The sequence below is a fragment of the Coregonus clupeaformis genome, chromosome 30 (assembly GCF_020615455.1).
Source record: "Coregonus clupeaformis isolate EN_2021a chromosome 30, ASM2061545v1, whole genome shotgun sequence".
Classification (NCBI taxonomy): domain Eukaryota; kingdom Metazoa; phylum Chordata; class Actinopteri; order Salmoniformes; family Salmonidae; genus Coregonus; species Coregonus clupeaformis.
The window spans coordinates 27,102,541-27,114,718 of NC_059221.1; the positions used below are offsets into that span (position 1 = coordinate 27,102,541).

Genomic DNA, 12,178 nt, shown 5'->3' on the forward strand with positions numbered 1-12,178 from the left:
AACCAGGGCCCATCTGTTCGTAGTACTGTTGGCAGTAGGCCCATGACCAATCCATGAACAAACACGCATGTCTCCACACGTCATTTTATTATAAGTGTAAAAAAAACAATTACATGTACGAAAACTTTTTGTATCACCATTTCTTCATAACATGCTAGCATGTTTTTGTGCACAGGTACTTGTCTATATGGGAAGACATTTGTATTTGGTAGACAGCATCATTAGTTATGCTTAACTCTACCTCATTTTAGAACTACTTAAATTGACAAGCATTTAAAAATACACCAGAGTTTAGAGTTCACCTCTGAAGTGATCTCGAAATACAATGAAAATGCTCTTTACACGGCCAATGGTTTTTCAATGGTCACTGTCTGAGACTAATGTAAAGAAACTGTGGAGCCAAGGCAAATAGGTTCTTCTGAAAGTTTGGAGTGACAGTCCTGTTCTTTTCATGTTGGTTCTCAGCTGCAAGCTTAACATTTCCTCTTTTGTAGAAGGTGTCTTGCACAAGGCTCGAGTACTAGAAGTCCTGTCTAATATTTTCCTTGTTCTCGTCACCCTGCTGCTGTTTGAGCTGTCCAACTTCATTCTCCAACTGGACGATGGCACGTTCAATCTCATAGTTCTTACTTACGAGGGACACCCAACTGTTACAAGAGAGATAGCAAGGATTTAAAAATCATACCACATTTTTAAGAGAGAACAGTAATGAAAAATACAACATTTACAGAACTGACTTTGACTCCAGCTCTCTCAGCTTGGCCCCGCCTGCAAGCTGATCATTCTTCCGTTGCCAGTTCAAGTCCTGAATCTGCTTTCTGCATAAATGACATACACAACAGAAAAGGCTGTTAAAAATATATTTATGCAGAAGCTTGTTGACATTATGCAGAAGCTTGTTGACATAGTTTGTCAGATTCTTTCCAAAACTACTACTAAACAAGCTAACCATGAGGAATGTGATACATGACTTGTAAATTGTAACGCAGTGTTTTCACACCATTCACTTACCTACATTTCTGTAGTTCCTTTTGAGCCAATTCAATCATAAAGGCCAAGTTACTGTAGAGTGGAGATAATGATAAATATTAAGGCAATGTCAAAAAGTTTCTGTGAACCTATACTTTACCCTTCAGGACAAGCATGTGTAAAACAAAAATACTGATCTTCTTTACTGTCCAATTAAATCACGAATTGAGCCCCATTTGTTAAGTCAAATCAGTTCAGTTGTCCTCCATGACTCTTTCCTGGACACTAAGATAAATTAAGAGCTCTACTGGGCACAGGCAGCAGCCACTGACTCACTCATTGTAGACCTTCCATGCGTTGGTGCCATAGTGTGCCATGAGTTCCAGGTTCTCAATGCGTACTGCCTGATGCTCCAGCTGAGCCATGGAGTTGTTCACACAGTCCTGCCATGCAGTGATGTCATTCTTCTGCCCTGATGATGGAGCTGGAAGCTCGTATCTGCACAGTTGAAAAATAAACAGTTGGTTGTACACTAAGGACAACGAGGGTTTAAATGCATAACGTTAAAACTGAATGGGTGATTGAATGTTAGCAATATTTTTTAAACATTTGCTATGAGCAAAAGAGTGGACTGGGTTTACCTCTTCATGCTGAGAAGTTCCAGAGGCTGCCGGGCTGCTAGCCTCTCAAACTCGTTCCTCATGATTTCAGTCTGATGGGTGATATAAGCATTAGTATTTGCTTCACATAATGTCATTGTAGATTACACAGTTGACAGTGAGTCAGTCAAAAGCCATAATCATATAATGGCATGACATTATGTACATTTCATTTATGGCGTTTTTCTTTTATAGAATGCGGAACTGTGTAAGTGATACTTACTTCAAAGGTAGTGAAATCAGGTGTGGGCATATAACTGAGATAGTTCTTGGTGGGTCTGTATCTGCGAGTCTCCTCTTCTACCAAGGCTGCAGCCTGTGTATGGAAATGTCTACATATGAACAAGACAGCATAGTACTACAGTAACGTTAGACTAGCTAGATTTGTACCTCTTTGAGGGGTGACCTAGCTAGCTACTGTATGTTAGCCGATGATGGCGGTTGCCTGAGGCATGATTCCACGATGACCAGATTAGCAAGATAATGCTATTTTATTGACAGTAGCCTGGTAACGTTACTTGGCTTCCATGACTTGCTCATGACTGTCTGATAGGTCCTTGGGACGTCCAACTGACGTTACCCCATTTTCGTTGACATTTCAGTCACTTAGTAGACGCTCTTACGCTTCGATCACACCGACAGTGTTATGGTACACCAGCAGTACATTCATAATAAAATTGAAATGTAAAATGGTTAAGGTTAGTGTAGGGACGTCCCAAGGATCCTAAATTGCACTATGTCAGATACTTGCCTGTTAACTAACTGTAGCTAGACTAGCTAACGTTAGTTAGCAACTGATAGCTATGCCTATATGGTATGGCGCAGATACTAACCGCCTCTCTGACGCCAGCTGCATCATAACCCTGGTCAAAATACGGTAGGGCATCTACAAATACTTCACCAGCTACTGATGAAGTTCCAGCCATATTCAGTTTAGTTGTTTGTTTACTAGCTAGCACCGCTAACTAGCTAGTTGTCTGAGCAACAAAACAACGCGGTCGTCACTAGTTACCACAGCCACAAAGTCAAAAACCCCGCCTATTTCTACAATTGATCTTATGTGATTTTAAACATATCCACTCTGCTAACATCAAACCCAACCTTAAATTATGATCAAAAAGCAAATGTTAGTTTTCGTGAATTTTTACGATGTAGCCCATTTGGACTTTGTGGCTGTGCTATCTAGTGGAATCCTAACAACGTGGCCGCTCCAAAGATTTTTATAACTAAAACCAAGATAGACTAAAGCCTGCCGTTTTCAATGGGAACAAATGAGTCATAATGGGCAGAACAAGTGAGATGGGCAGAGCCAAACACGAGCTAGCGGGATCCTATTTCTATCAAGCATCAGCATATTTCCGTTCGGGAACGCCACCTCTGAAGTGCGCGTGTGCAATAACGAAATTCGCCTTTGCACTCCTTTTAAACAACACGATTATTTTTTTTTTTTGCAAAGGGTAAAGTCTACTAAACGTAGTCCACTCTGTTCATAACATATTCTAGTTTTGGGAACAGAAAACTGTATTGAGATAAAATGTTCCATTGATGAGAAAATTTGCAGAAATTCGGCCAAAATCAATCTCGTTCCATCTTCTCCCACTGCCGGCCAGTGGGCTTCCTCTCATTACCATATTTGGTAGTGAGTGGAAACGCAAAGCGGATGCATCACATTTATACATCCGGTGAAAGATCTGTCTCATTGTTCTATCAATGGCCGCTCGCTCTTGCTGGCTGAACATTGGCGTTTTATGGTGGCCGTTGGTTTTATAGCGCCCCCTACGCCCTGGGTGGTTCTTTACCTAAATTACTTTTTCATATGCAACATAGTTATATTATCTAATTTGCATCCTGAAGTTGGTGTTCATTATGTAATAGTTTATTTAGGTCAGCGTTTCCCGAACTCGGTCCTCGGGACCCAAGGGGTGCACGTTTTGGTTTTTGCCCTAACCCTACACTGCTGATTCAAATTATCAAAGCTTGATGATTATTTGAAATCAACTGTGTAGTACTAGGGCAAAAATCAAAACGTGCACCGAGTTTGGGAAACCTTGGTTCAGGTCCTTAAGACTAATTACCACAAAAATAGCATGCCATTAGGAAATAAAATATATTATATAACTCACCTGACCTGACACAGGGAGAACAAGACTGTTGTTGACAGTAGTGGAGTCATGAATGAACACCACACTCACATTTGGTATTTACATTTTAGTCATTTAGCAGACGCTCTTATCCAGAGCGACTTACAGTTAGTGAGTGCATACATTATTTTTCATACTGGCCCCCCGTGGGAATCGAACCCACAACCCTGGCGTTGCAAATGCCATGCTCTACCAACAGGTCCTCCTCTGTACAGGGGACAGACAGAGGGACACGATCTGGTTGATGAGGTTGGCACAGACTGTGAGACATATGGCACTGTGACTTTTCGTCCCTTACAGCAGGACACAAATGTATAGGGAATGGGCGAGGGGGGAAAAGCAACCATTTTCAATTTAGAGCGTGTGAGGTCCTTGAAAGACACTGAGAGTGCATCTGTACTACACTCCAACATAGCATTTTCTCTCTCTTTCGTATTAAAGGGCTATCCCATTATTTTGACTACACTCACTCAATGGCAACATACACACAATACTTTTTTGTTCAACGATCCAGGAGAAAAGCTCTTAGGGTTGAATCCTAACTTCAACTTCAAATGTTCAGTCTCCCATTGACATCAATGTATGACTGTTAGTGAAAGTTAGAATTTGCCCCTTAGTTCTTACCCAGGATGTCCCAGGTGCCAGGGCCTGGTAGCAGCTCATCAGGGCCCGTCTCAGGGTACGCTCCGTACCAGCCGCCCCAGCCAGGGAACCACGACTGCAGGTACTGGATCATGCCAGAGCTGGCACTATTGGGGATGGAGCTCCCTGTGGGAGAACAGGGTGGTGGGCTCTCAGCGATAGGTTCTCTCACACTCTCTGCGATTTCCTCCTGTTTGCGGAAGCAGTCGTGGACAACTCCCCTAAGGCTTTGCAACTCCTCCAGATTCTGCTCGTCCTCCACTCTCTGCAATTCACACTCCTCCAGGGGATTGAGGGGGGCTTCTTTAAGCCTCTGGAAGTAGAGGTTGGTGTAAAGCAGGGCGTCCCGTGCCCTCCGCAGGGCAAACTCCCAGTTCCCCCTCCGCCTCTGCTCTCGAATCTCACTCAGGTTGGCCTGGATGGCAAACATCCACCAATGCCGGCAGTTTCCAATGATGGGGACTTTGGGTCTCCACTGGCGGAACATCATCTCCCTCTCCCTGCGGTCCAGCTCTTTGAGGAAGGCCATGATCTGCTGGTACTGCACCTGTGACAGTCGTAGAGATAGAGGCTCCAGCTGAACCTGGCCCTCGATGCGGGCGCGTTGCGAGACCTCAGAGGCTCCTTGGAGGCATTCCTCCTCAGCAGCACCGAGGCACACACCGGCTCAAAGATATACTGGTGCTCTCGGCTCTGCATGCACTTGGTCATGGCCTCCTGAATCTCGTTGGCGGGGAGATCACCCAACATGCTAGACACTGTGTCCCAGTAGACACTGAATTCTTTAATCTCCAGTTGCTTTTGCCGCATGAGCCTTTGTGCCTGTAAAGAAGGAGGAACACACTGTTAGACCGAGCAGCCATACCCACTTGATATGGCAAGCGATGTCTGACTGGTACATGTAACTTACCGGTTCTATTGAAGAGTTCTGTGCAGATACGTTCTTGATGCAGACACCAAAGCAAAATGGCTTCCCTGGGTTGGTCAAGTCATCCTCAAATCGCAAGTGGACATCTTGTATCTTTAGCTGAAGAGAAACCCCAAAGGGAAAAGTCAGTTCTGATTCTAAACACAAGTCAAGTGGATTACAATGACATGTCCCAAAGGAATGTGATATTTTACCTCAATGTTCTCCACGATCCTGGTGACTACAGAGGCAGTGACAGAGTACCAGTAGGACTCTCCTTTCTGTTCACACTCGCTCTGAGGGAAAGGTACATCAATCAAGACATCAACTAGTTGTCTAATGAGCAACATGTCACTATCATTACAATGCTGAACATACTGTACATATCACAATCACATGTAAACTTGCGGCTTGGTGGAACTCCTGGATACATATGATTTCATAGCAAAAGTAGGTAGCAATCCACTCTTCACTGCAATAGCCTAATACAATGACTGCAGCATTGCAGTTCTTGACAAAAACCGGTGCGCCTGGCACCTACTACCATACCCTGATCAAAGGCATTTACATATTTTGTCTTGCACATTCACCCTCTGAATGGCACACATACACAATCCATGTCTCAATTGTCTCAAGGCTTAAAAATCCTTCTTTAACCTGCCTCCTCCCCTTCATCTACACTGATTGAAGTGGATTTAACCTCATAAGGATCTAACCCTTTTTTCCCCATTTTCGCCTAAAATGACATACCCAAATCTAACTGAATGTAGCTCAGGACCTGAAGAAAGGATATGCATAATCTTGATACCATTTGAAAGGAAACACTGAAGTTTGTGGAAATGTGAAATTAATGTAGGAGAATATAACACATTAGATCTGGTAAAAGATAATACAAACAAAAAAACATGTGTTTTTTGTTGTTCCATCATCTTTGAAATGCAAGAGAAGGGCCACAATATAATATTGCAGTTTAGGCGCAATTTAGATTTTGGCCAATAGCAGGCAGCAGTGTGTGCAAAGTTTCAGATTGATCCAGTGAAGCATTGCAATACTGGACTATTTTGTATCAAGTCTGCCCAAATGTGCTGAATTGGTCAATTGATACATTTTCAAGTACATAACTATAGAGAACATACAAAAATGATATGGTAATACAAATGTAAGTTTACACACTCCCAGGAATGTCATACATGATGGATCATTAGCTTATACACTAACTTTCACACATCTAGATGGCCGGGCGGGGTGGGTGTGGAGCCAGAGACAGCAGGGGTTCAAACTGTAGAACCCAGTTCCTACATTTGAATATAAAAATTGATTTGATCAAACAAAACTATGCTATATTTGATCTCTGGGACCCTTAGGATGACAAATCAGAGCAAGCTTATTGAATGTAAGTACATTATTTACCTTCAGAGGTGAATGTATCAAACCAGTTGCCGTGATAAGTTTGTTGTTTTGCACTCTCCTCAAACAATAACATGGTATTTTTTCACTGTAATAGCTACTGTAAATTGGACAGTGCAGTTAGATTAACAAGAATGTATGCTCACTGCCCATATAAGACATGTCTATGTCCTGGAAAGTTTGCTGTTACTTACAACAGTCATGCTAATCACATTAGCGCACATTAGCTCAACCGTCCGGTATACGGTACACCCATCCCATAGAGGTTAACAAGTGACATCAATAACATTTACATTTTTCATCATTCAGTCATTTAGCAGACGCTCTTATCCAGAGCGACTTACAGTTAGTGAGTGCATACATTATTTTTTTATTTTTCATACTGGCCCCCCGTGGGAATCGAACCCACAACCCTGGCATTGCAAACGCCATGCTCTACCAACTGAGCTACATCCCTGCCGGCCATTCCCTCCCCTACCCTGGACGACGCTGGGCCGCCCCATGGGTCTCCCGGTCGCGGCCGGCAACAACAGAGCCTGGATACGAACCAGGATCTCTAGTGGCACAGCTAGCACTGCGATGCAGTGCCTTAGACCACTGTGCCACTCGGGAGGCCTATGAGTACATTTATTTAAAACATTTATGAGTACATTTATTTAAAACATTTATGGTGGACATTTCACGTGCATAAATATATATACACTACCATTCAAAAGTTTGGGGTCACTTAGAAATGTCCTTGTTTTTGAAAGAAAAGCAATGTATTTGTCCATTAAAATAACATCAAATTGATCAGAAATACAGTGTAGACATTGTTAATGTTGTAAATGGCTATTGTATCTGGAAACGGCTGATTTTTTTATGGAATATCTACATAGGCGTACAGAGGCCCATAATCAGAAACCATCAGTCCTGTGTTCCAATGGCACGTTTTGTTTGCTAATCCAAGTTTATCATTTTAAAAGGCTAATTGATCATTATAAAACCCTTTTGCAATTATATTAGCACAGCTGAAAACTGTTGTGCTGATTAAAGAATCAATAAAACTGGCCTTCTTGAGACTAGTTGAGTGTCTGGAGCATCAGCAATTGTGGGTTCGATTACAGGCTCAAAATGGCCAGAAACAAATAATTATATTCTGAAACTCGTCAATCTATTCTTGTTCTGAGAAATGAAGGCTATTCTCCATGCGAGAAATTGCCAAGAAACTGAAGATCTCGTACAACGCTGTGTACTACTCCCTTCACAGAACAGCGCAAACTGTCTCTAACCAGAATAGAAAGAGGAGTGGGAGGCCCCGGTGCACAACTGAGCAAGAGGACAAATACATTAGTGTCTCTAGTTTGAGAAACAGACGCCTCACATGTCCTCAACTGGCAACTTCATTAAACAGTACCCGCAAAACACCAGTCTCAACATCAACAGTGAAGAGGCGACTCCGGGATGCTGACCTTCTAGGCAGAGTTGCAAAGAAAAAGCCATAGCTCAGACTGGCCAATAAAAAGAAAAGATTAAGATGGCCAAAAGAACACAGACACTGGACAGAGGAAGATTGGGAAAAAAGTGTTATGGACAGACATATCGAAGTTTGAGGTGTTCGGATCACAAAGAAGAACATTTGTGAGACACAGACCAAATGAAAAGATGCTGGAGGAGTTCTTGATGCCATCTGTCAAGCATGGTGGAGGCAATGTGATGGTCTGGGGGTGCTTTGGTGGTGGTAAAGTGAGAAATTTGTACAGGGTAAAAGGGATCTTGAAGAAGGAAGGCTATCACTCCATTTTGCAACGCCATGCCATACCCTGTGAACGGCACTTGATTGGAGCCAATTTCATCCTACAACAGGACAATGACCCAAAGCACAGCTCCAAACTATGCAATAACTATTTAGCGAAGAAGCAGTCAGCTGGTATTCTAATGGGGTGGCCAGCACAGTCACCGGATCTCAACCCTATTGAGCTGTTGTGGGAGCAGCTTGACCGTATGGTATGTAAGAAGTGACCATCAAGCCAATCCAACTTGTGGGAGGTGCTTCAGGAAGCATGGGGTGAAATCTCTTCAGATTACCTCAACAAATTGACAACTAGAATGCCAAGACACTATCGACCCAGAGCATATTGGATTTTCTGCCGGAATCACTGGACCCTAGCGCCGGATCATCGCAACCAGCTAGCTGCAACCAAATGGCTGTTGTCGTTGGCTAATTACCATTGCCCCTTAGCAAGCAACAGTTGGCCTTGAGCTAGCCTCGAGCCAGGCCCATCTCCCGGCTATCTACCTCTGTCAACCGGACGGGACCTCCTAGTGTTGAAACGGAGCCCCGCCGATCCAACACGACTGGTTTTCCGACGAAATCGTCTGATGTGGTTTCAACAGGCTTCCCGTTACGACGTCGACCACGAAGATCCATCTGCTAGCCCCGGCCCGCTAGCACACGCAAGCCGATTGCTTTATGCCTCTCTCCCATGTCAATATGCCTTGCTTATTGCTGTTTCGGTTATTTCTTATTATACTATTTCACTGTAGAGTCCCCAGCCCAGCTCAACCTGCCTTAGACAGCTCCTTTGTCCCACCCCCCATACACGCGGAGACCGACTCAATCGGTGCCTCCAGTGATGCTATCTCTTTCATCGTTACCCAACACTTAGGTTTACCTCCACTGTACTCATATCCTTCCATATCCTTGTCTGTACATAATGCCCTGAATCTATTTTACAACGCCTGGAAATCTGCCCCTTTTTTTCTCTGTACCCAACGCACTAGAAGACCAGTTCTTAAAGCATTTAGCCGTATCCTTATTCTACTCCTCCTCTGTTCCTCTGGTGATGTAGAGGTTAACCCAGGCCCTGTAGCCCCCAAACACTGTCACCACCGATAAATCTACGATAATTGAGAATTTCAATAAGCATTTTGCTACGGCTGGCCATGCTTTCCACCTGGCTACCACTACCCCGGCCACCAGCTCTGCACCCTCCGCTGCAACTTGCCCATGCCGCTACCCACCATTGTGACCTGTACGCTCTTGTTGGCTGGCCCTCACTACATATTCGTCGGCAAACCCACTGGCTCCAGGTCATCTATAAATCACTGCTAGGCAAATCCCCGTCTTATCTTAGCTCACTGGTCACCATTGCAACACCCACCCGTAGTCTTCGCTCCAGCAGGTATACCTCACTGGTCATCCCCAAAGCCAACACCTCCTTTGGCTGCCATTCCTTCCAGTTCTCTGCTGCCAATGACTGGAACGAACCGCAAAAAACTCTGAACTTTAGGCGTCAGTTGTCAGAGCAGCTTACCGATCACTGCACCTGTACACAGCCCATCTGTAATTAGCCCATCCAACTACCTCATCCCCATATTGTTATTTATTTGTCTAATTTGCACCCCAGTATCTCTATTTGCAAATAATATTTTGCACATCTATCATTCCAGTGTTAATACGAAATTGTAACTATTTTGCACTATTGCCTATTTATTGCCTTACCTCTATAATTTACTACATTCGCACACACTGTATATACATTTTCTGTTGTATTTTTGACTTTATGTTTACCCCATATGTAACTCTGTGTTGTTGTTTTTATCGCACTGCTTTGCTTTATCTTGGCCAGGTCGCAGTTGTAAATGAGAACTTGTTCTCAACTGGCTTACCTGGTGAAAAAAAATAAAAAAAATTAAAAAAAGGTGTGCAAGGCTGTAATTGCTGCAAATGGAGGATTCTTTGATGAAAGCAAAGTTTGAAGGACACAATTATTATTTCTATTAAAAATCATTATTTCTAACCTTGTCAATGACTACATGTCCTATGCATTTTGCTATATTTCCTATTCAAACTCATTTCATGTATGTTTTCATGGAAAACAAGGAAATTCTTAAGTGACCCCAAACTTTTGAACGGTAGTGTATATATAAACTCAGCAAAAAAAGAAACGTCCCCTTTTCAGGACCCTGTCTTTCAAAGATAATTTGTAAAAATCCAAATAACTTCACAGATCATTATTGTAAAGATTGTTCAATGAACCATAAACAATTAATTAACATGCACCTGTGGAACGGTCGTTAAGACGCTAACAGCTTACAGACGGTAGACAATTAAGGTTACAGTTATGGAAGAGGCCTTTCTACTGACTGAAAAACACCAAAAGAAAGACACCCAGGGTCCCTGCTCATCAGTGTGAACGTGCCTTAGGCATGCTGCAAGGAGGCATGAGGACTGCAGATGTGGCCAGGACAATAAATTGCAATGTCCGTACTGTGAGACGCCTAAGACAGCGCTACAGGGAGACAGGACGGACAGCTGATCGTCCTCGCAGTGGCAGACCACGTGTAGCAACACATTTACATTTTAGTCATTTAGCAGACGCTCTTATCCAGAGCGACTTACAGTTAGTGAGTGCATACATTTTTTCATACTGGCACCGCGTGGGAAACCTGCACAGGATCGGTACATCCAAACATCACACCTGCGGGACAGGTACACGATGGCAACAACAACTGCCCGAGTTTCACCAGGAACGCACAATCCCTCCATCAGTGCTCAGACTGTCCGCAATAGGCTGAGAGAGGCTGGACTGAGGGCTTGTAGGCCTGTTGTAAGGCAGGTCCTCACCAGACATCACCGGCAACAACATCGCCTATGGGCACAAACCTACCGTTGCTGGGCCAGACAGGACTGGCAAAAAGTGCTCTTCACTGACGCGTCGCGGTTTTGTCTCACCAGGGGTGATGGTCGGATTCGCGTTTATCGTCGATTGAATGAGCGTTACACCGATGCCTGTACTCTGGAGTGGGATCGATTTGGAGGTAGAGGGTGCGTCATAGTCTGGGGCGGTGTGTCACAGCATCATCGCTTGTTGTCATTGCAGGCAATCTCAACACTGTGCGTTACAGGGAAGACAACCTCCTGCGGTACCCTTCCTGCAGGCTCATCCTGACATGACCCTCCAGCATGACAATTCCACCAGCCATACTGCTCGTTCTGTGCGTGATTTCCTGCAAGACAGGAATGTCAGTGTTCTGCCATGGCCAGGGCAGAGCCCGGATCTCAATCCCATTGAGCACGTCTGGGACCTGTTGGATCGGAGGGTGAGGGCTAGGGCCATTCCCCCCAGAAATGTCCGGGAACTTGCAGGTGCCTTGGTGGAAGATGGTGGGGTAACATCTCACAGCAAGAACTGGCAAATCTGGTGCAGTACTTAATGCAGCTGGTGGCCACACCAGATACTGACTGTTACTTTTGATTTTGACCCCCCCTTTGTTCAGGGACACATTATTCAATTTCTGTTAGTCACATGTCTGTGGAACTTGTTCAGTTTATGTCTCAGTTGTTGAATCTTGTTATGTTCATACAAATATTTACACATGTTAAGTTTGCTGAAAATAAACGCAGTTGACAGTGAGAGGACGTTTCTTTTTTTGCTGAGTTATATATATATATATATATACACACATAT

General features: G+C 43.8%; 1 protein-coding gene across 1 annotated transcript; it reads right to left on the minus strand.

Moving 5' to 3' along the window:
- Nucleotides 1-70: 70 nt before the first annotated feature.
- LOC121546664 (pre-mRNA-splicing factor SPF27) lies at nucleotides 71-2,837 on the minus strand. Its single transcript, XM_041857887.2, has 7 exons — nucleotides 2,462-2,837; nucleotides 1,852-1,944; nucleotides 1,611-1,681; nucleotides 1,306-1,467; nucleotides 1,012-1,062; nucleotides 738-818; nucleotides 71-647 (listed from the first exon to the last, which is right to left on the minus strand). Exons 1-7 carry the CDS (start codon nucleotides 2,552-2,554, stop codon nucleotides 521-523), a joined length of 678 nt encoding a protein of 225 aa, XP_041713821.1. The 5' UTR covers nucleotides 2,555-2,837; the 3' UTR covers nucleotides 71-520.
- Nucleotides 2,838-12,178: the final 9,341 nt, after the last annotated feature.

Bases quoted from the DNA above. Each gene is read 5' to 3' on its own strand.
- LOC121546664 (XM_041857887.2), bottom strand. From the start codon at position 2,554: ATGGCTGGAACTTCATCAGTAGCTGGTGAAGTATTTGTAGATGCCCTA. The intron at 1,468-1,610 runs GTAAACCCAGTC...TCAACTGTGCAG, and splicing joins GAACTTCTCAGCATGAAGAG to ATACGAGCTTCCAGCTCCAT. The intron at 1,063-1,305 runs GTGAGTCAGTGG...TCCACTCTACAG, and splicing joins GCATGGAAGGTCTACAATGA to TAACTTGGCCTTTATGATTG.